The sequence below is a fragment of the Trachinotus anak genome, unplaced genomic scaffold (assembly GCF_046630095.1).
Source record: "Trachinotus anak isolate AG129_WGS33_773 ecotype Australia unplaced genomic scaffold, CSIRO_AGI_Tana_v1 ptg000010l, whole genome shotgun sequence".
NCBI classification, from domain to species: Eukaryota; Metazoa; Chordata; class Actinopteri; order Carangiformes; family Carangidae; genus Trachinotus; species Trachinotus anak.
Window position 1 is genome coordinate 21,244,043 of NW_027273861.1, and position 20,733 is coordinate 21,264,775.

The 20,733-nt window shown below is 41.5% G+C and overlaps 3 protein-coding genes across 6 annotated transcripts in view; 1 reads left to right on the top strand and 2 right to left on the bottom strand.

Moving 5' to 3' along the window:
- Positions 1-373: 373 nt before the first annotated feature.
- On the bottom strand, positions 374-9,217 carry abhd8b (abhydrolase domain containing 8b). 2 transcript variants are annotated; one of them, XM_071486120.1, is made up of 5 exons: positions 8,715-9,217; positions 4,485-5,285; positions 4,204-4,374; positions 3,701-3,917; positions 374-3,000 (listed from the first exon to the last, which is right to left on the bottom strand). In XM_071486120.1, the coding sequence occupies exons 2-5, from the start codon at positions 5,273-5,275 to the stop codon at positions 2,716-2,718; spliced, it is 1,464 nt and encodes a 487-aa protein (XP_071342221.1). In that variant the 5' UTR covers positions 5,276-5,285; positions 8,715-9,217; the 3' UTR covers positions 374-2,715. The 2 variants fall into 2 exon arrangements, with proteins under 2 accessions (XP_071342221.1, XP_071342222.1); XM_071486121.1 differs by having other exon boundaries at positions 8,391-9,217.
- A 2,211-nt stretch (positions 9,218-11,428) lies between these two features.
- LOC139626004 (DET1- and DDB1-associated protein 1) lies at positions 11,429-15,123 on the top strand. The gene is made up of 5 exons (XM_071486124.1): positions 11,429-11,789; positions 12,358-12,438; positions 12,642-12,693; positions 12,848-12,909; positions 13,104-15,123. Exons 1-5 carry the CDS (start codon positions 11,781-11,783, stop codon positions 13,206-13,208), a joined length of 309 nt encoding a protein of 102 aa, XP_071342225.1. The 5' UTR covers positions 11,429-11,780; the 3' UTR covers positions 13,209-15,123.
- Positions 15,124-15,279: 156 nt separating this feature from the next.
- The window catches only part of ano8b (anoctamin 8b), a 37,138-nt gene continuing 31,684 nt past the window's right edge, over positions 15,280-20,733 (bottom strand). For 2 of the 3 annotated variants that reach the window (XM_071486123.1, XM_071486122.1), the window contains 3 exons: positions 20,338-20,469; positions 19,785-19,895; positions 15,280-19,351 (listed from right to left, as the gene is read on the bottom strand). In XM_071486123.1, coding sequence (XP_071342224.1) covers positions 18,602-19,351; positions 19,785-19,895; positions 20,338-20,469 — 993 coding nt within the window. In that variant the 3' untranslated portion in view covers positions 15,280-18,601. The remainder of the gene's footprint in view (positions 19,352-19,784; positions 19,896-20,337; positions 20,470-20,733) is intronic. The other variant, XR_011692072.1, reaches the window with a different exon arrangement.

The following is a 20,733-nucleotide window of genomic DNA, read 5'->3' on the forward strand; positions in this document are numbered from 1 at the left end:
ATATCTTAGTATTAGCCAGATCAATGCTCATCAGCCACATCAGTCATCATCCCCATGACAGGTGGGGTATCCTAAAGTTTATAAAGGAAACAAATAGTTTCCAGTCTAACACCTTCAACATGCAATATTTGGGGGGACTTAGCAAATAACTTACACTCCCTCAGTTGGAGTGCCCTTAAGCAAGAGACTACTGGTGGCAACCTGGTGTTAATGGACTGTAGGTCAACTGGGCAGCTCCCAGGTGTGTAACTGTGTAACTGTGTCTGTTTCTGAAAAAGAGAGTTCTCGTTCAGCAAAACTACACTGGTAAAAGAGAAGTTCAAATTAATAACAGTTGCTATAAGAAAGTATTAAAAAAACCCAGCAAAACTACTGAAAATTCACAAAATATAATAATTTAACAATTTCAACAATTCAACAATTCAATTCAACAACAATTCAACATTTCTAAATCAGCAACTTGTTTATGTAATCACTGTCAAAGGCAAATTGTTACAGAATTTAAGACACACAAGATATAAAATGGACAGTTTTCTTCAGTTCAGACAGACATAAGCAAAGAGCCTGCTGTATTTATCTGTTCAGAGCTCAGTGAATTCCCTGCTACAATTTCTTGACAATCTAAATATCCATCACAAATCAAAGTACAATGTATAAAAAGTACATTCTATATATAAAAAATACATCAAATACAATAAACTGAGAGAAAACAATGACCACGTCGGAGTTTTCTATGTTAGAGGCTCAGAGAAGTTTTGTAAACGTTACAAATACCTGAACCATTGAAGTACTGAGAACATGTCAAGACATGCACATACACACTACTGTAGTGCTTAAAAAACTGTCACAGAGGGTTTAACAGCTTCCTACAGCTCCTAACTGTTGGCCTCTAATGTGCAAATGCTGGACTCAACAATACTTAGAGAAGTGTCAAAATACAGTTATCGTACCAATGTACTAATATATTTACTACATTTATCACTTCTTAAGATAAAAAAGATCATTGCAGTTTTGTATAGTTCTGATGAGAAACAAACGATTGTCATTTACACAAAGACTTGTGCCCTCTTATGAGGGCAAATCTTCCATCACAGACCCAAAATTCAACAAGGGTTTATGAAATAATTATGGTGTATTCAAGAGCTGCACATACAATGTGCACTGCAGGGACTATAGGAGCCATTAAGCCAAGTTCTGTCTAACACCACATAGTTAATAACTGACTTTTTGTCGTGGGGATTTCAATTATCAAAAATGTTACAGCACATAGCTATATTAGAAAAATAGTGAATGTTTTCAAGTGCACTGCAGTGTGTCAGCTTGGGTGCAGGTCATGTTGACTATGCCCTTCCCTGATGCATCTTAATACAAGCCTTCCTATTATGGATTTCACATCAATATGTATGTTTTGTGCAAAATCTTTGGCTCAGTCTGTTCACATGAAGTTGTGATTCACTGCTGAGCCTCAACTACTGCTAAATTTAGCAGGGCTACAATTGACTGAACATACATTTCCCTGAATTCTAGGAAGCAGCACATTTATTTTCACTTCTGTTCTCATCACTACTTGATCATTCTTCACTTTTTCAGCTTGACAAGTCACAATGCAGTCACCCACAAAACGACACCTGTTTCTGTGTGCTCTGTTACCAGAAGCAGCTACTTAAAGCGATGAGTCAGATGTGAGGCTACTCGTCATCTCATAAACTTCTAATGTTTCTGGCTCACTTCTTACAAGTGTCGAAAAATAAAAACAAACAAAAAAAAGGGCCAAAATACTAAATTAACATATTTAATCGATAAATGTCTTTGCATTACTTTTCAGTGCTATTTTCTGTAACGTGACAATTTCACTTTGTCCTTTTAAAAATCCCCTCTCTCTAGATAAGGTGAGGTTTACAATTTATCATTATGTGCATTGGAAAACCTAGTTGCGAAACATCCCTGACACACACCCGCAAACACACACACAGATCAACAATACACATTTAGCCAAGTGTGGTGCTTTACGTTTTGATATTAAACCTCCAGGAGGCTAATACATGAGGCTTATTAACCATCCAGCTAGTTCTGATACAGGTTAGGTTCTGCTGTCGCTTTACACAGAGCAGCATAACAAGCAGTCAACCTGGTGCGTGTGTCACACCAACCAGCTGTTCTCTTGCTTTTCCACATTTTAGGAATGGCAGAAATCAGACAAGCCGTTCATGCTTTATCCTTTTAAAAATGTATCTGTCTGTGTGGCAGCTGACACATCTTGATTTCTCCTCAGAACTCATATTTGACCACGTTTGCCGCTTGACATCTGTTCACTCTCGTGGCTGTTTCCACCTCTTGCTCCGCCCACCCTAACATCATCACCACACATCACCTCAAGGCACAACCCCAACTTCCCTGCAGTATGTAGGACAGGGGGCTGTAAGCTGAAGAATTGACCATCTTTGTCTCATTACATTGTTGGAGCTCCTTCTCCTCTGTCCCTTTGTAGCTGACATAACTGGAATCAAATTTGAACTCCCTGTAGTGTCCCACTTCTATTAAGTCCAACCTTTAGCTGGATAATTTCACATAAATTGGCTCTTTTGGCTCATCATCAGGCTCAACAGCTCCAACCAGCTCAGTTCCCCAGGACATACAAAGTGCATGACCAGCCATGATTTAGTGTAACAACCACTGGACGTTTCAGCTTTAATCTGAGTCATCTTTAATCTTCAGTCATTTTTTGGCCTTGCTGTCTGGCTTCTCCTCTGCACCGCCGTTTGATGAGGTTTGCCTGGCAGTTGCAGGTCGGACCTTGCCGGGCTCAGATGATGCCTTGGTGTTGTCAGATTGGGCTTTGGCAGTCTCTGGACGTGCTTTGGACTCTTTCTTTGGCGGTGGAAGGGTGGGAGGCTCCCAGAGGAAAAACTCATGCAGGAGTGTGTTGACAGCCTCGGGACACTCCATCATGATCATGTGACTGCCGTCCTCCAGCAGCTTCAGGAAGGCTAATAGGAGGATCTGACAAAAAGTTGAAAGCAAAAAAAAAAAAAAAAAAAAAGAAGTTGAATTCTGGATCAACAAAACGCTTTATATTTTGTGCCAAAGCACTAACTTAGTTTCAGACCTCTGAATCTCTGCCCACATCTCTGATTCTTTTCAGCCATTTATGTAGTATAATAAAATGGAAAAAAGACAATCTTGTCTAATTATCATGCCACCGCGGTACGACTGTAGCAGGAGGAAATTACGTTGGTATAGCTTGTCAAGTCAGTATGGGAGGAACCCCAATCATTTTCAAGGGAGGCAGGTTAAGTTGTTCAGCAAAGGGAACAAGTCTAAAGTATTTTGTCTTCTCTATTTTTTTTTTCAACTTTTGCTGGCAATTTTATACTTTATTATAAACCATTGTTTAGAAGAGAATTTGTCAGAAGACAAACAAGTGGGGTTCAGAGAAAGAGGGGATCTTATCATATATAATTCTTCAGAGCCAGAACTGTGTGAAAATAAAATTATATCTAGTTTTGATGTTAATTCATATGCTCACTACAAAAATAACTACTGTATTTTTTGACTTATTTTTAAATACTTCTGACTTTGACTTTTGATTCTCTCAGGTCAGTGTAACCACAAGTTCCTCATTCTATGACAGCACAGTCTTTGATTAGGTCATTTTCCCCATTTGAATCCTGAGCTCAGGAGGCTGAAGAAGCCCCTTTACCTCTGCCATACGCTGGTCTTCTTCAACAGGAACAAACTTGTCATGCATGCCGTGAACCAGCAGGATGGGCACTGTGAGCTCAGCATGGTAGACCTCATCCCCCTCAGGCCAGTACTGCCCGCTCATCATGGCGCGCAGCACAAAGGACGACACGTTGAAGGCATTGTTCTCTTTCAGCAGCTGCTTCTCCTTGGCGCCCTGCCGAGCAAAGCCAGCCCTGCAGCAGACAGAGCAGAGGAGATTTACCCGAAATTCAAACTGCAAAAAAAAAATCTGATGACATCAAACTGTAATTTCTTCTAAATTAATGTTAATCCAAGAAAGTCACCTGCTGCAGTTACATTTTATTGTATTTTTAACAAAACAATCAATTAGACAAGCTAGTGAGTTTTAAATTAAAAGCTGGATCTGATCATCCAGATTCTGCACATAAAATAGCAACTATTTTGGATGGTGAAATTGTCCTTTTGTCTCCGTTGCTGTCCTGGCGCAGCCTGTCTTACTTGAGAAAGCTCCAGGCCAGCAGTGGGGAGAGGCAGTGAAGGACACAGGTGGGCAGGTTGAAGATGGAGCAGAGGCTGGGCTCCAAAGCTGTGGGACCACCTCCATTGATCATCACCATCTTGTGGATCTGCTCTGGATACTCGTGGGCCAGGAACGTACAGAACGACACGCTGGAAGTGGAACAGAGGGCTGGTTACAGGATAGGCTGACAGCAACAAGGTAGTCTGCGCTGTTTGATTTGTGGTCCTTTGATTAAAATGTATTGTGAGCTTAAATTTACCCATAAGAATGTCCTATGAGAATATTCCTCTTGCGTGCATATCTCTTGAAGATTAGCCTCATGTCCTCAGCCAGGGCGTAGAAAGTGTACGCTGCAGCTATCTGTGGTGCTGAGCTGGCTCCGTGACCTGCCAGATCCGGGGCGATCACCTCGTAGCCCAGCCGGGAAAAGAAGTCCAACTGGCTCCCCCAGATGTCCAGCGAGCCTCCCACTCCATGGATGAAGAACAGAGCCACGTCTGTGTGCGTCCCTTTACAGGATGATATCTTTCTCTCGCAGTCGATCACCACAGTGCGCTTGGGCCTCCACCTGCGCTTCCTGGGTTGCTGGGACTGGCCAGTCTGTCCAGCCGCAGGTGCCTCTCCTCCTGCTGCTGTTTCAGATGCCCCATTGTTTCCAATTGAGTCTGACCTGGCCTCAGGTATACTAATGGGCGGCGAGGAGTTACCACAGTCTGTAAGTTCGACCTCTACGGTGCTGTTAGGTTCTGTCTCTCCATTCTGGCAGTTCTTCAGCTCTGTGCTTGTCCTTTCACCCAGGTTCTCAATGAATAGCTGTCCATTACGATATACTGTGATCTTTCGTTTGCAGCTGACGCTCCCACCCTGCCCAGTAGGTTCCTCCACCACCGGCCGGTCAGGAATGATGTGTCGAACCCGAAGGACGCGGCCTGGTTTCACCTCCACAAACTCGTAGCCATCGGCAGGTTCTGAGGTTTCTACAGGAACCACGACGTTGGCAGACTTTGAGGTCAGGCAGCAGAGAAGGCCTTCCATAAAGCTGGTCAGCATGGCTGCCAGGCTGGAGGGAACACATCCATATAACATCACACATAAATCAGCACAAACTCACAAACGTGAATGAAACAAGGTCACAAAAAACCAAAGGCACAAAAATGATAAAAGGAGCCGGGGTTACAAGCATGTGCTCTATTTAACTTAAAGCTATAGACTATAAAGACATTTTAAGTTGGTAAATTGTCTTATGTGGAGCCTTGAAATCTAGATGAACTATATTAATCGACTCTATTTCTGTTCATCATTAACTTTGAATCAGGTTTGAAAAGATCTACTCATCAACAGATCAGGTATTTTTATTAGTTTATTTATTTTATTTATTGGAGCCCCAGTAACAGATACAGTATACCTATGGGCTGTTAGTACTGGCCAACACTGGCTTGTCACGAATATAAAAATAACAAAATGTATTTGTTTATTACTTGTGATTATCAAAATGCACCTTCAATACTTCATATCAAAAGAAATCAGCGTGAAACATGTATTTAAAAAGTTAAAGTTGATTCAGATTAAACAAAAGAGAAAACAACCGAAAGAACAGACACACCTACTTTATCAAAAAGGAGCACTAGAGACTATTTAAAAAAAACACATAGTTATGTACATCAGAATTTGTGAATATGCTGGTTAACGGGTGGTAGAGAAATGTTGGTGAGATAAAAGTTGCACATTATACTGTATACACTTTAAAAAGAACATCACTCAATATATCATTGTTATCACATTGTTCCTTTAACTTTAAATCTCTACATTAAATGTGCATATGGGAACCTTAAATGTGCCACTCTGAGAGGTAAACAAGTTCTTGTGCCTTTACAATCTGGCATCTAATTACAATTTAAACCCTTGCGACTTTCTGTCAGACGTAACTGAGCAGCATCTTCCCTCGGTGCGGCCTTTGGGGGTATTAATAGACGGGGACAGTAATAGCTCTGCGAGTTAAAGCTGCCCGCCATGTGATCACTCTGCAGCAGCACACACTGCCAATCTTCGTCATGGAAGTGATCGCGTGTCACAAATGTGGAGAAATTTCTAACGTGCACACTGACAAATAAGGATTTAATAATTATCCTGTAACAATCATCTACTGCAAACTGCCTCTTTTGAAAAAGAAAGAACTTTTTACAATCAGACAGGTTAATATCCAAGGAATGGGTGAGACTATGCACAATGCATGTCTTATACACACTACAGGTACAGTATTTAGTATATGTTAGGTTGTCAGTTGATTACCAGCCATGGCAACAGCAGAGCAGCCAGGCAGGGTCCGCAAGTCTCTCTGCTAGTGGCATTATCCTACCTTCCTGTCACTCCCCTCCCTGCCGGAGGGGATTATAGTCTCTGTCCACACAACACAATCTGTCTAGCTCTCAGTGAAAACAGTGACGCTGTAGGGCAACAGTTTCACCCTCTGTGTGATTTGTTGCATCTTTTTCTATACTTGCAGCCCATCAGCCACTGCTTTCATCTGGGGATTATAAACACAATGTAAAACAGCGTTCCTGCTTTGCTGGCTATTCTCACGCCCTTTGTGCTTATACTTGCACATCCTCTATCCAAACAGCAGTGTTCTGCAGTGCTGTATGTGTACTGACTGAAGGAGGCTGAGCAGGCCATTTTGATGTCACTGGGGACAACACGATCATCATCTAATATTGCTCTCGCATCAAAAAGCATCCATTATCCAAGCAGAAGTTGTGACCTGTGTCTACCCATAAAATCTCTCATCCATCCATCCAGCCCCCTCTCACCTTTAAAGTGTTGTCAATAGCCTCATCAGCTTCAAATATTCAAATCAACTTGAAAACAGACTGATTCTTTGTGACAGTGCCCAAATACAGAGATGGTGTTGTATGATAAGCTTGTGTCCTGCCATGAATGTCATACCCCAGTTCATCAGCACAGTCTCTTGTTCATCTACTCTGCATATATTATTTAATAAGCAGGAGCAGAGATGGCGTTATGGCAAGATGGTAAGATTAGTGAGTAGGCAACTAAACGCTTGCCTCCCTTGTAATATTGCATATCATACTTCCTCCAGTTAGGTGAAACAAACTGTCTGTCTTTCAACAGATCTGTGATGGCAGTTATCACACCCCATCCCACAAACACAGAACACGTCACGTACAAAAGTGGGGGTTCCTCAGACAGAGACTCTTTCAGCAACACCTTTTAAAGTCGTACAAAATCACACTTGGAAGTAACTACAGCAGTGCTACTTGGAAGCACAATGCAGTGTTTCCTCTGTTGGCCACTGGAGCAGTGGTAAATGCCTTGTTCAAGAGCACCTCAGTGCTTCCCATTCAGTCCACATTCAGTTATCAGGCTAGTCTAATAACTGAACCAACAACCTCCTCCTCCTCCTCCATAAAATGACATCCATTTGGACATCATATGATGCACTGCTATCACCCCTATCTGTGTTTGCTTCCTGGTGCAGTCTCTACATGGCCTCTGTTGACAGCGGCTGCAGGAGGCTGTTATATAACGATTCAAGCATGTCAGACACAATCACAGTGGGGGCCGATACCCAGAAAAGCAGAGCAGAGTCTGTCATGGAGATTAAAAACAACTACAGCGCTGTGGCTTTGCTGTTGACAAATGATTTGCCACTGAACATTAAAATTGAGAACATAAAGAGTTGACTTTAAAGATCCTGAGCTATTGCAGTTGCTTGCGAGTATACCATGATTTCATCAATGAATAGTAGCTGTGAAATACATCTGTCTTAAGAACTGCATGGAAAATAGATGCAGCATGGAAGAAGTGAACTAGAGCATTTTGTAACACACATCTTAAGACATAGGTATAAGTCATGACTGTCTGGATGTTGCTTTGTATGAAGACAAAATATCTGGACAGAGCTATCGAAAAATACTACAACTTCGAAAGAGATGAGTAATTTATAAAGCATTTAGCCAGAGTTTCTGATGATTATATGGTGAATGGATTATTCAGCAAAAACGCAAAAGCTTACACATACCTAACGTGTCTGACACCGAGTCAAGCAAAAGGGAAAATAACTCATTCATTTATTAATAATAGGAGATTGTTCAGAGCCAACTACATCTGGCTTGTTGCTGATTTTGTGGAATAAAACGTCTTTTACCTGGTTATGCAGGTGAAGCTCTGGCCCCATCTATTCACTTTGGCAATAAAAGCGAGTTGAAAAGGCCATTCTCTGTCGTCTGATGCAGCAAATGAGGCAAGTGCCAGAATATTTTTAGATCAGATTTCAACTGTAGAAATTTTACACTAAAACTCACTGAGTAACCTGTTTGTCCCAGCGTGGTTTATGTAGCGACCTGCTTCATGTCTGCTGCTGCCAGAGTCCACAGGCTGTGCTGATCAAATCAATCACTGTACAAAAAAAATAAATAAATAAAAAAATAAAAATAAACAAAAAAACGGGACAATGAAGTCAAGCACCTACCTTTAATTTCCCCCCCGAAAACTCGCGTGAAATATGATCAAATTGGTGTGGTTTTCTTATGAGGCATTGGGGAGGCAGAAGAGCTATAATCTGTTGCAGTCAATCCAATAATCTAATTTATCTGGATTCTGTTGTCCTTTCGGCGGCCTCCACATGGCGGCCACTGCCAGCCTACTGACTGCATGTCTGACTCTGGTTCAGAGGACGATCCACACGTCTGCGTGGTCGAGCCCTCCAGGTCCACGTAGGGACATTAGTGAGGGCGGCGCACCGGTGGAGGGGCACCGGAGCTCAGCGGGACGTCAGGGCGTTTTAAATCCGTTTCAACACTGTGCTTCAGTTTGTGGGTGTGAGGAGCTGCCCCCTGCTGCCATGTGACGCCAGGGAGGGGAAAAACAAACTGTGTTCAGTGGTAAATAAATGAATAGATGATTAAATAAATGAAACGATAAGTCAATATTTCTGTTGTTTTTTTTTTTTTACCTAGTTGTCAGACTACTACTTGCTGATAACAGATCACTTGTAAATAAGAGCAACTTTTGGGTTTCCAGTTTGAAAAAAAAAAAAGAAAAAAACAGTATGAAGCTTTGTTTGTCTTATTTAGCTCTTTGATCAAATAACAATTCTATATATTTACTTATTATGGACATCAGAACCAAAATCCATTGAAAAACAGCTCAATAACATGTACATCTGCTGATTTGATAGATTATTGTGAAAACCTTTGTTCATGTTTTATTGACACGTTTAATTACAAGTTGCAGACAAACTTTTGCAGCATTTATATAGAGGGTAGGTGTCGAGCAGTCCATTAGAGGGCGTCTCCTAATGAATGACTTAAGATGCTGAAAAGACAGGCAAAGCTATGCTGGAGAGATTCTCCACAATGTGACAACCCAAAAGTTATCAATTGTTATAACTGAGCTATAAAGCATTGATAAGTAATTTATTAACCATCAATAAAGTCATTAAGTGCTATTAAATCCATTTTATAATCTTAACAGCTGCTTCCTACCAACAATGCTGTTTTTCACTCCATGTTTTCTTTCTTATTTGCTTGAGTACGTTTCTGTTGGTGTTTTTCAGCAATTGCTTACTAGCTCTTTAACTTTTGCAACACTGATGTGAAAAATGTAGTGGTTGGTAGTGGGACAAAAAAATAACTTGAGTTCTTTACAACATAGTCTATAACCTCTTTTACTTAGATTCTCTCCAGTAAACATGCACAAACTCCCTCCATCTTATCAGCACTCTGTTCTCCAGCATCTCAAGGAGCTGGTGCTGTGGCAGTTGCCATGGCTGTTGTTGCTAGGTAACTACTTGTTAGGAGTCCAAGGATGCAGGCGCCATGGTGAGGTGAGAACAGACCACAGAAATCAAGACCCAGTAAACCCACAAGCCAGCTACTGTGTTGTTTAGGTCTCCCTCCAGCTGCAGCACATTAAGGTTCTTCCAGAAGTTCATCTTTGGATACTGTGATCGACGTAAACCACGATTTATTGATAGCTGAAAAGAGCATAAACTTTGGTATCAAAGAACAAAGAAAGGATTGTATGGCTTTAAAGGTTTATTTTAAACTCCCCCTCTGCTCAAAAATGTGATTTGCTTGTTGTTTGACCATTTTGGAAAATTATAAATGTGCAGAGTTCGACACCAAAAGAATGTTTTCACATTCACCTGGTGAAGAGGAAGTGTTATTCTGATTGACCTTGCAACTAGTTTGGAAGCCATGTTCTAGTTCAGTATGCAACTAAAACAAGTGTGATTACTTGTTGCCTGCTTCGCATACTGTGCATTGAGCATGGTTTTTCATTGATATACGAGAAATCTTGTATCCACTCATTAAACTTTTGAAATCAACAGTATTTGCCAGTTCATTGATCTCATTGATCATCTGTATTTTTCAATGAGGGAGGTGAAGTAGGCCCAAATGTAGTATTAAGAATTTTTAACTCTGCAATTAAACTTTAATGTTAAAAAAACTGATCAAGCTCAAATTATTATTCTATTTTATTTGTCTTAAAACATGTCTGGAGAGGATCTTTAGAGTAAAACTAAAAGGTGTGAAATGCTATTTACTATGTTTTAAATAACAGTGTAGCTCCAGGTTTAGGCAATATAAAACTCTCTTCAGGGATATGTGATTTCAGTGACTGCAATAGTCTTTCAAAAGCTGACTTAGCATATCCATTCACAGATAAAACATCTCATAATGTGATAAACTCACCCGATGACCTACCAGCTAAGTTAAAACACATTGTCTAATTCTGAAAACAAAACAAAAACAAATAATTGTATCCATCTCCATTTTTGACCGAATATAATATAATGCCTTGATGGTTTAATGTTTTGTCTTAGGCTACATTATTTTTATGCTCTTGATTTTTATTCCCTGGGCCTCAAATTACATTTTATTCAACTCAAATTTGTATAGCTGGGATAGAATAGAATAGAATAGAATAGAATAGAATAGAATAGAATAGAAACAGCCTTGTTAACTTTACCATGAGCTTCACTGTCTAAAGATAAAGATCAGTACATGTTGGAAAAGCATGTAGTAAAAACCCTGATGATGTCGCTGCTGATGTTTTTTTTTTTTTTTGTAATGAAGCTCATCATGTGCAGAATAGATTACCTCGTCAACTACCTAGCCTCTGATCTGTTTAGTGATTGGCTGTCTGGTCGAGCTGCTAACCACGTGGGTGCAAGAGTAGGCCAATGGCCGCTCTCGGGGCGTGGCCTAGAAAGCATCGCTACCATCATGCTAGCTGAAGGAGTCCTGTGTAACTAGCTTTGCTAACTCATGCCATGACAGTTTGGGTTATTTTTTCTGATTGTGTTACCCTTTTTTTCACGGACACCGGGATCTAGGATGGAAACAACAACTTGTGCGTGAAGGCCGTTGTTTTGTTCGCCAAGAGGAGCCGATAAGACAGTTGCCTCAGTTAACTAGCCAGTAAGCTAGCGCGGCTAACCTAACATACTCACACTGCCTGCCATCACGACCAGCAACACAGACACCAAGTCAAGCCCACAAGTCGGTGTTTCGACGTTTCTGCCATTATCATGGAGAAGGTACTCATTCCACACACGCCACGTCTCTAACGTTATCTTAATAAGCTGCTCAGTTCTCAGAGGGCAAACAACAGCGAGCCGGCTAAGTAACAGTTAGCTGCTAGCCACACCTGCTCCTCTTGTTGGCATTCATTTACCAAGGCCAAGCCGGCATCGCTTTTGTGCTCAGCTCCGACTCGCTAATTTGAAACCACTTGCCGTGCAGTCTGTCGGATATCATCACCTCCAGTTACCGGAGGTTGCCGGGGACGTTACAGGGACAGCGGCAGGCCCGTTAGCTTGCAGAGGTTGCTAAGATGAGGGAACGCCCAGCACCGACTCAGTCAGCGTTGTCTTGAATCCACAGACATCTGCAGGGACACCTCCGCCTATGTAACATCTGCATTAGATGACACTTGACATCTACATTGTTGTTATGAAATGCCACAGGTGAATAATAACAGGGCGTTGAAGTAGAATCTTTGTGGAGGGCAGATAGACAAATGGTCTGAGACTTGCAGTCTTTTGGGTCGCCTTACATGCAAGATGAAAGAGAAGACATTTGGTAAACCTCACCCTCTTCCCACAGGCTGATTTCTTGAAAGGACTTCCTGTCTACAATAAGACCAACTTCAGCAGGTTTCATGCAGACTCTGTTTGTAAAGCATCTGTAAGTAGCCTATGATGATCTTTATTTCCCCAGACTGTCATTAATCCCACTGAATATTTGTTATAGATTAGATGTTTAGCAAGTATTTGCTCACATATCAAGATCAAAAATGCTGTGATCATTCCCTAAGTAAATACACAAAAACCATGCATAAGCAGAATGCACGGGTTCAATTTGTAACCTATTTCTGTCCTAATTTGCAGAATCGGAGGCCCTCCGTGTACCTTCCAACACGTGAATACCCTTCTGAACAGAGTAGGTACCAAGCTCACAGTAAAGGGTCTGATAGAATAGTCTTAAATATTAAACTGACATTTAACTTTTATGAACAGTTAAATGCACCATTCTGTGGCTGTGATTGTGCGTTAAATAATTTGTCAGTAAGATGCCGGCTGTGCTTGTTCTACAGTTATTGTAACAGAGAAAACCAACATCCTCCTGCGTTACCTCCATCAGCAGTGGGACAAAAAGGTGAGCATGTGCAGTTCTTTGGAGTACATTTCCTAAATCTGGCTTCATTTATAGAAAGTAATTTTCCGAGTCTTTATTAGGTCTCAGTTAATTATGAGCCTCATAATACAATGATTAATCTTTGGTAGCTTGATTAGTATTAAAAAGAAACTGTGATTTTTACTGACTGCTGTATTATCCTTTGTGTCAAACAGAATGCAGCAAAGAAGAGGGAACAGGAACAAGGTGAGGGCGACAGCCCAGCACCCCCAAGGAAGATCGCCAGGACAGATAGCCAAGAGATGAATGAGGACTCATAAGTGTGTGCCTGTGTGTGTGAATGTGTGTGTGTTTGCGTATACAGGGTATAACCGACATGAACTACCAAAAACAATGGATAATCCCCACCTGAAGAAAGACCTCTAACCATTCTCTACTCCAGCAGGATGCCTTTCCTGTCATGAAATAAAGAGTCACCTATAAAGAATTAGGGAAATTCCTATCAAGAAAGCAGCCATTAATGGTGTAAAGATTGAGTGCATGAAAAGATCTCCGTCACTGTTAGTCACTGACGTTGGCAGAACAGAGCCATCACCAGGGAGGGAACTTTATTCTGGCGTTTCTTTCATTAATGTTGGCTATTCCCTGTGTGGGTTCGTGTACATGTATATGTTTGTATGCATGCTGAACTGTGAGTGTGTGTTTATCGTGTGCTGTACTGTGCGCGTGTGTGAGGTCAGAGTAGATTTAAGATCAGAGATGGACTTGACAGATAAAGTCAGACACTACCCTTATAATCAGTCTCATAACTGGTACATGACTTGTGTAGCCTTCTGTCTCCTGGAGAGTCTGTCCTCATTTGTGTAAAGATAACATTTTGTTACTGTTGTTTTAATTTTATTATAACTATTATTGTTTATGTATGGCAATGAGCTTCCTGCCAGCCACAGTGCCCGCCCTCTCAGTTTCACTGCCCACTCTGCAACCACATGGGGGCATTGCAACATTTCTCCACACTGTTTGAATCAACAGAACCAACAATGCACTGTGAAGAACAGCACAAAGTAGAAGCAACTCTTCCCCTTAGACATGTGTGTATGGTGAATATGCATATCTTCATTCTATTCTGGGATTTGTGCTTGTAGGATAAATGTTGTGTTGGTGTCTCTGAGATATATTTTTACATTTAGCACCACCATCTGGCCAAGCAAAGCTAGTAAGACGGGGTTTGGCCTTGAGTTTTAGCTTCTGTCATCAAAGGATGTAAAAGAAAAAGAAGGAAAAGGTTACATCCAAATATGACAATGTTAATCATAATTTTGGATTTTCAGTTGCACAACTTGGTAACAGCACAGATAATGAGGAAAACTATGTATAGTAATGTATGGAAAAGGGAAAAAGAATATGTTAAGTTGTGTGTAAATAACTACCAATACCAGAATTAGTTTATCCAATGGAATATCTTTGTGTCTGCCTTTTTGTAAAATATTACATGCCTGTGGATACAATAGAAAATCACCTTTTGTGAAAGTAAAGACAAGAGCCCCGTGTCCAGTGGATGTCATCTTGCCTTGCATGTTAATGTTTTCACGGCTGGGTCTTACGTTCCTGGACCAGTAGTAAAACTTAAGGGGTGTTAGGGTTGTGTTATCTCGTATGACTGTGGAAGGTATTAGCCTAGAGGCCTTACAACCTGCCATCATGGTTCGGACCCTTTTGCTCCCCCAGCTCAGGGCCCGGTAGAGCTGTGCTGTTCACCCTGTCTTTGCGACAGCCCCACATGGTTTTTGTCTGAGAGCTGGCTTAGATGAACACACGGGGGTTTAAAGTGGTGTTATATTTTCAGCCATAGAATGCACAATAAGCATGCACAGCAAAGTGCAGTCGCCATCCTGCCTTGTTCCAGAGATTCAGTTTGTATTGGTGTCATATACTGTACAACACTGAATAAAGCTTTTTATTAAATGTTCTTACCACTGCCCATCAGAGTCACATCAAAGCCTCCTGTCCTTCCTGTCTTTATACTGGTTGATGCTGCAGCGTGGGTTGACAGTGTGGTCAGTCATCTTCCTGCCTACAGTGTAAATACCCTGTCTGTTTTTGAAGCGTACAACCATGTTGTGCTTCTGCTCAGATAGACTGTTCTACTACACCCTAAGCCTTGCCCCATCTCATGTGTGTTAGATAAGACATGTTCTTTTTAGCTTTGCTGAAATAAAACTGGATTGAAACTGGGTTTTTTGTGATGTGGTACTTTAAATACATGATATTTCTAATGTTCGTGACTTGAGACTGTGTAAGTCTTAACCTTGAGGTTAGCGATTTGTGATGGAAAAAAAGAAACATTCACTGATGGTTTTGCAGGAACAAGTTGGTCACAACACAAAAAAATGCATTTGAAATAGTTTTATTAACTATTTTTCAGGTCTTACAAAAATATGACAAAATAAATTAAAAGAAATAAATAGTCCCATTTCCCAGTATTTTTCTTTAAAAGATTTTTTTTTTTTTTTTTGTACAGTGGTACATTGGAAGAGCAAATGATGTTCAGTAAGTGAGGCTTCCATGAAGATGACCTATCTTGAATTTTGAGGTTAGGGTCGGGTTTTAATGTAGCTGTGGTGAGAGTTTCACCTGTTCACATCCACTCTTAAAGTCCAGAAGACAGAACATTTACTAAACTCACTCAGTCCTTTCCCACTGATTTCACATTAGACTGACTTGTAAAATGTTGATACAGTAAGCCTAAACTCCTAGAAGAACTGTTGCTGCTGTGATAGTGAATTAAAGACGGCTGATGAGTCTGTCTTAAGAGAGGGATGCCTGTGCTTGGCCCGAGAAAACAGTGATGGTGCTGTCACTGGCATGGGATTAAGTTTTCAATGAAACCCAAAACTATTCAACATCTGTTAAATTAGTTCAATTAATGCTTATTTAAAGACCTCCATTATAACAATATGCAAAATTTGTTGTTGCTGCCAAGAGTGCAAGGATGAAAGAAGTGATAAGTTGGTTAATGGTATTCCGTTTCTATTCTATGAATTTGCAAGTTTTCCCTGAATAAGGAGGAACTACAAACATGGAGGCATGACCTAAACTCTACTGTGATATGTCAGTGTCAGCAAATGCCCTTATCTCTGTCTTCTCGTCCCAGTTGCTTCTACTAGGACACCTGGTTGTTCTTTCTACACAACTTTCACACGATGATGAACAGACCCTTTCACATCATGGCGTCATTCATCCCTGAAATCCAAATGCTGCAAGAGTAAAGGTTCAGATGAGACTGTGCTCAGCTACGCTGGACCGTCTTCCTCTCTGCTATGCTGCTGCTCTGAAGTTTCCTTTTAACAGTTTTCCTTTGACCAGCCTGTGAGAACGATACACAAAGACACTGAAGATATTACATTTCCCTCAGCCTTGCACTTCTCATTTTACATGTATAATGAACAAGACTTCCACATATAAAAAAGAATGTACTGTAGATTGCCGGTAAAATGATACTGTGACCTCACAAATGTCCTACTTCCTTATTGCATTTGATGTCAGTAAGATCTTTTTGCCTCTACGGAAGTCCTTTTTCGTATTTTCTTTAGGAGTGAGACTGAAAGGTGGACTTTGCTAACTGTGAAGTTGTTACAGACACATGAAAGGAGCAACAAAATATACAAACCTGTTTGAAGCTCCCAAGAATGGACAGATTCTGTAAACACAAAGCACTAGATGGATGGGATTGTTGTTATTATTTTTAACTGGGTGTCAGGGGAGATTCCCGATGTTAAATATGAGACAGGACGGGGCTGAGAGAGCTGTCACTGACGGTGAAAACCGAGGAGATACAAAGAAAAGATGCATAGAGTCTGGCTGGGGATAATGCAGCGGGAATTGATGCTGTGGGTGGGAGGGGTTAGTCTAGACTTATAGTATTACACGTAAGTCTCCTACATCTTATTGCCAACATCCTTGCTAGAGGTGATGGTGTGGAAATGCATAGTTAATGTTCCTGACTCTCAACCTACAGTGCAACGGCCTCTAGAACTTTTCTCTCTGTGTATGACCCCATAATGCATTTCCCTTTCAAAATGCTCGTCTACTGCAGCCAGACACTGGAATTTCACTGGTCCTGCTGTGTAGTGATGACTAGACACGGATGTCATGGGTGATTAGTCAATAGCGACTCGAAATAAGTGGTTGAACAACACATTTTTCTGTGCAGGTAAACTGTGGCGCCACCTTCTGGAGGCCCTGCAGAAGTGAAACACCGGTTAATGGCAGATGATGATGGGCTTACTTGAGGAACATGTTTTTCATTAACGGCGTTGAAATACATGATTAACATACTATACAGAACATACATCTCGGGATAAAAATAACACTTTGGTTAAAAAAACGAAATCTCAATCATCAGCAAATGGTGCGTATCAAAAAGATATGGAGCTCAACATAAATAAGAGCAACTGCTGTTTTTTTAAAAAAAAACCCATCTGAATATTTTGGAAAATCCCACAGTTGCTGAGAGCAGGGACAGGTGAGGAGATATAGCATGTACTGTGTGGAAGGAGGAAAAACAAACAATCCAGCTTTTGCATAATGTTATGAGGCAGGCTGGTGTCGGCTCTCTCTCCTGCAGAGAGGGATACGTTTCTATGCAGGGCGCCAGGGCTTAGTGCAAATGTTACTTCTTTAACTCTGCGCTCGTTTGCCAAGTCTGGTTCGAGTGTGGAATGGAGCACCATCTGTGTTTACAAGGTGCTCTGCGGGCTTGGATGGAGAACAGCACTCAACAGGCCTCCATGCTCCATTTTTTTTCAAAATCATCTTTGTCTACTTTTTACTTGCATTTTTTGCTTTTTTCTTGTCTCTCCTCCACTTGCCCTCTTGGGAAAAATACTGGCGTGTAACGGCTCGACTTTGTAAGCTCATTATTTCTTTTTCGCACAAATCTGAATCTGCCGCAGGGTGGGAGGAGGTGTACAAAGCTCAGACATCACCTCTGCTTTGAAAATAAAGCTGGTGATATATCAGGGATGCTTAATAAGGGAGGTGGGTTGTGATGATTGATAGGGATAATTAGAACACTGATTGATATTGCTTTTTCATTTTTCCACTTCAATAAAAAAGTGAGGGGCCCAAGAATTCCTCACAGTTAAAAATGAGACAATATCTAATGATCACTTGTGTTGTGACAGCTAAAGAACACTCTCAGTAGTTATTTGATGTACGATCGGTGATCCTTTCATACCACTGTATTCGTTTTTAAAATCTTTTACCTCCACAACAAACTGTTGTGTCCTTAGTGGGAGGCCACCGAGATGCTTACAATTTCTGACTAGAAGAAATCAAGAAACACAGCTCTTTGCTTTAAAGGCTTAAAAATATTAGAAACGCAGCTCATGCATTTCTTCATGTATTGCAGACAAGGAAGGGTTTGTATGTTTGTGTGTGTAAGGGAGTGTGTGTGTGTGTGTGTGTGTGTGTGTGTGTTTAATAGGAAGGCTTACGTCTTTCTTATAAAGCCTGTTTTTTGTCTCTCAGCAAAAAAGCAAACCAAAACAACGGTCATCTCTCGTCAGTTTCATCTTTTCCTGTCTCTGCTTCAAGTACTTCTACACACGGCCTACGACAATACAGAGGGTAGGTCAGGCCTTTCCTCACAGTAAACACATCACTTCTTCAGTTGAGACATAACCAAAGACAAGTTTGTTCTCTGGAGCTACTAGACTTTAGAGCCGGCCGTGTCCAAGTCTGTTGAATGTCCGTTCTCGGACTCCTCCCCTCCAGGCGAGGGGATCTCATCCGGAACGCCGTTCAAGTCAGACCTGGTAGGTTGTCTTTCCGATGTCTGTGATGATGATGCTTCCCCGGATCTGGGCAGAGGAGCCCCGTTCACACACGTCCCTCCCTCAGATTTCCCAAAGTTAAACAGTTTCCCAGGGTTGAAGGCTTTGCTGGGTGACTGAGAACGCTCCTGAGAGCTGCTACCTGATGATGAAGAAGATGATGATGATGACGATGCTGTTGCTGTGGCGTTAGCGGCTGTGGCAGCAGCCGCAGAAGCCGCAGCACCTTCCTTCTTATTCTCAGGTGACTTGAGAAATTTGAAGCTCAGGAAGCCAGGCAGCTTTGGCTCGCTGCCGGTGGGTGACTGTGGGGAGCGGGCACCACCCGAGGAGAACTTGCTCTGCAGTGGGATGATCTGTTTCAGCTTCATCACATTATTGTTGGCCAGCAGAGAGCTGGGCCTCTTGGGTTTGTCTGACCCTCCACTCCCTCCTCCTCCACCCCCAGGGCGTGATTTGCTGCCGTGACTTTTGTCGTGGTGGTGATCCCCGGAGGAGTCACCCTTGCCGTCGTCCCGCTCTCTTTCCCTGCGGGCCATATGCTCCGCTTGCCTCTGCCTCTCCTCCTCCTCCCTCTTCCTCCTCTGCAGCTGCTGGTAATGCTGCTGTGCCTGCCGCTCATGCTTCTGCAGAGAAAGGGAAACATTCCCACAATGCATTTACTAGAATCAGCAGTAAGCCAACTAACCATTACCATACTGCAGTGCTACCCATCTAACAAATCCCTTACTACAGTAAAAAACCTTGCATTAGTACTGCAGGTCCACCACATCTTAATCGCTTCTCTATGTCCTACAAAGTGTATCTCTCAACAGTGTTGTCACTAAAATATCACCAAAAGTGTAAAACAAGCAAAATAATCTCCAAAAAGAAAGCTGCAGTGCTGCAGTACAGCATGTTTTCAGCAGATAGTTTGGCTCATAGGATGGCTATGGATTTTTTATTATATTACAGTGCAGAGGGAGTCTTTTGAGGGCTTGTTCAAACTGCATAGATAGTTCTTGAAGTGTATCCCACTCAAATAAAACTTTCTAGGTCTTACGTGGTCTCAGAATTTACCTTAAAGGCCTCCCTGCGCTGATAGTCCAGTTTGGCCATCTCCTCTTGGACCCATGTAGGAATGTCAGGTATGGCCACATGAATGATGTACTTCAGGAGAATGGCAAAGTGCTGCAGGTCGACAGGCAGACAGAGAGATAAAAACCGAACAATGACTACATGAAAGTACAACCCCTGTCGGAAACACAACGCAGTGCTTCAGAATACTCTTTAAGGGAATGTTACTTGAACTAATTCTTGTAAAACTATATTTAGATGTAATATGTTACAAGTAGTGGGAGAAACATGGAGAGAGCTTTAAGTCATTTGTTCATGCTTTTCATAAAGATTGGCACATTGGAAACTGATTTCATGTGTATTATTTTCAGTCACTTGGATATTATGAGAGATAGTTGTTGTAAGATACATTTTTGTTTGGGTGTTCACATGTGTTTGCACTTTAAATACACATTTTAGCAGGAACTTTATGCTAGGTCATAAGAAAAGGTTGACAATGAAAATGCTGGTGCCCAGAGAAACTCTCAGCACTTCAGACTGACTCCCAGGAACGAACCTCGAGGATGACGATAGAGATGATGGCCATCTCGGGGCTGAGCCACGGGAAGAGACGCTGCAGCTGACCACACTGACCAATCAGGTAACAATTCACTATGATGGCAATCAGGCCCATGGCTTCCATTGCAGTCTGTGCAGGAAGAGAAAAAAAAACCCGCTTCAGCTTTGCTGTTTCTTAGAAATGGCTTTGTGCTCTGCTGAGGACAGAGGAGTCATGTAAATTACGTTCAGTTCAATTCCTCTCATTAGTTATTAGCAGTTGGTTTAATTATGATTTAAGTCATTAAATTAGTTGATTGACTGAATTGATTTAATGCTCTTCTTGCTGTAGTTAAGGTAAGTTCTGTTTACATGACCATTGAGTTTTTCTTTGTATGAAATTGAATTCAGTCAA

Coding starts and splice junctions, on each gene's coding strand:
- abhd8b (XM_071486120.1), bottom strand. CDS start 5,275: ATGCTGACCAGCTTTATGGAAGGCCTTCTCTGCTGCCTGACCTCAAAG. Junction 4,375..4,484: donor CTCATAGGACATTCTTATGG/GTAAATTTAAGC, acceptor TTCCACTTCCAG/CGTGTCGTTCTGTACGTTCC. Junction 3,918..4,203: donor CTGGCCTGGAGCTTTCTCAA/GTAAGACAGGCT, acceptor TGTCTGCTGCAG/GGCTGGCTTTGCTCGGCAGG.
- LOC139626004 (XM_071486124.1), top strand. Junction 12,439..12,641: donor ACTCTGTTTGTAAAGCATCT/GTAAGTAGCCTA, acceptor CCTAATTTGCAG/AATCGGAGGCCCTCCGTGTA. Junction 12,694..12,847: donor TGAATACCCTTCTGAACAGA/GTAGGTACCAAG, acceptor CTTGTTCTACAG/TTATTGTAACAGAGAAAACC.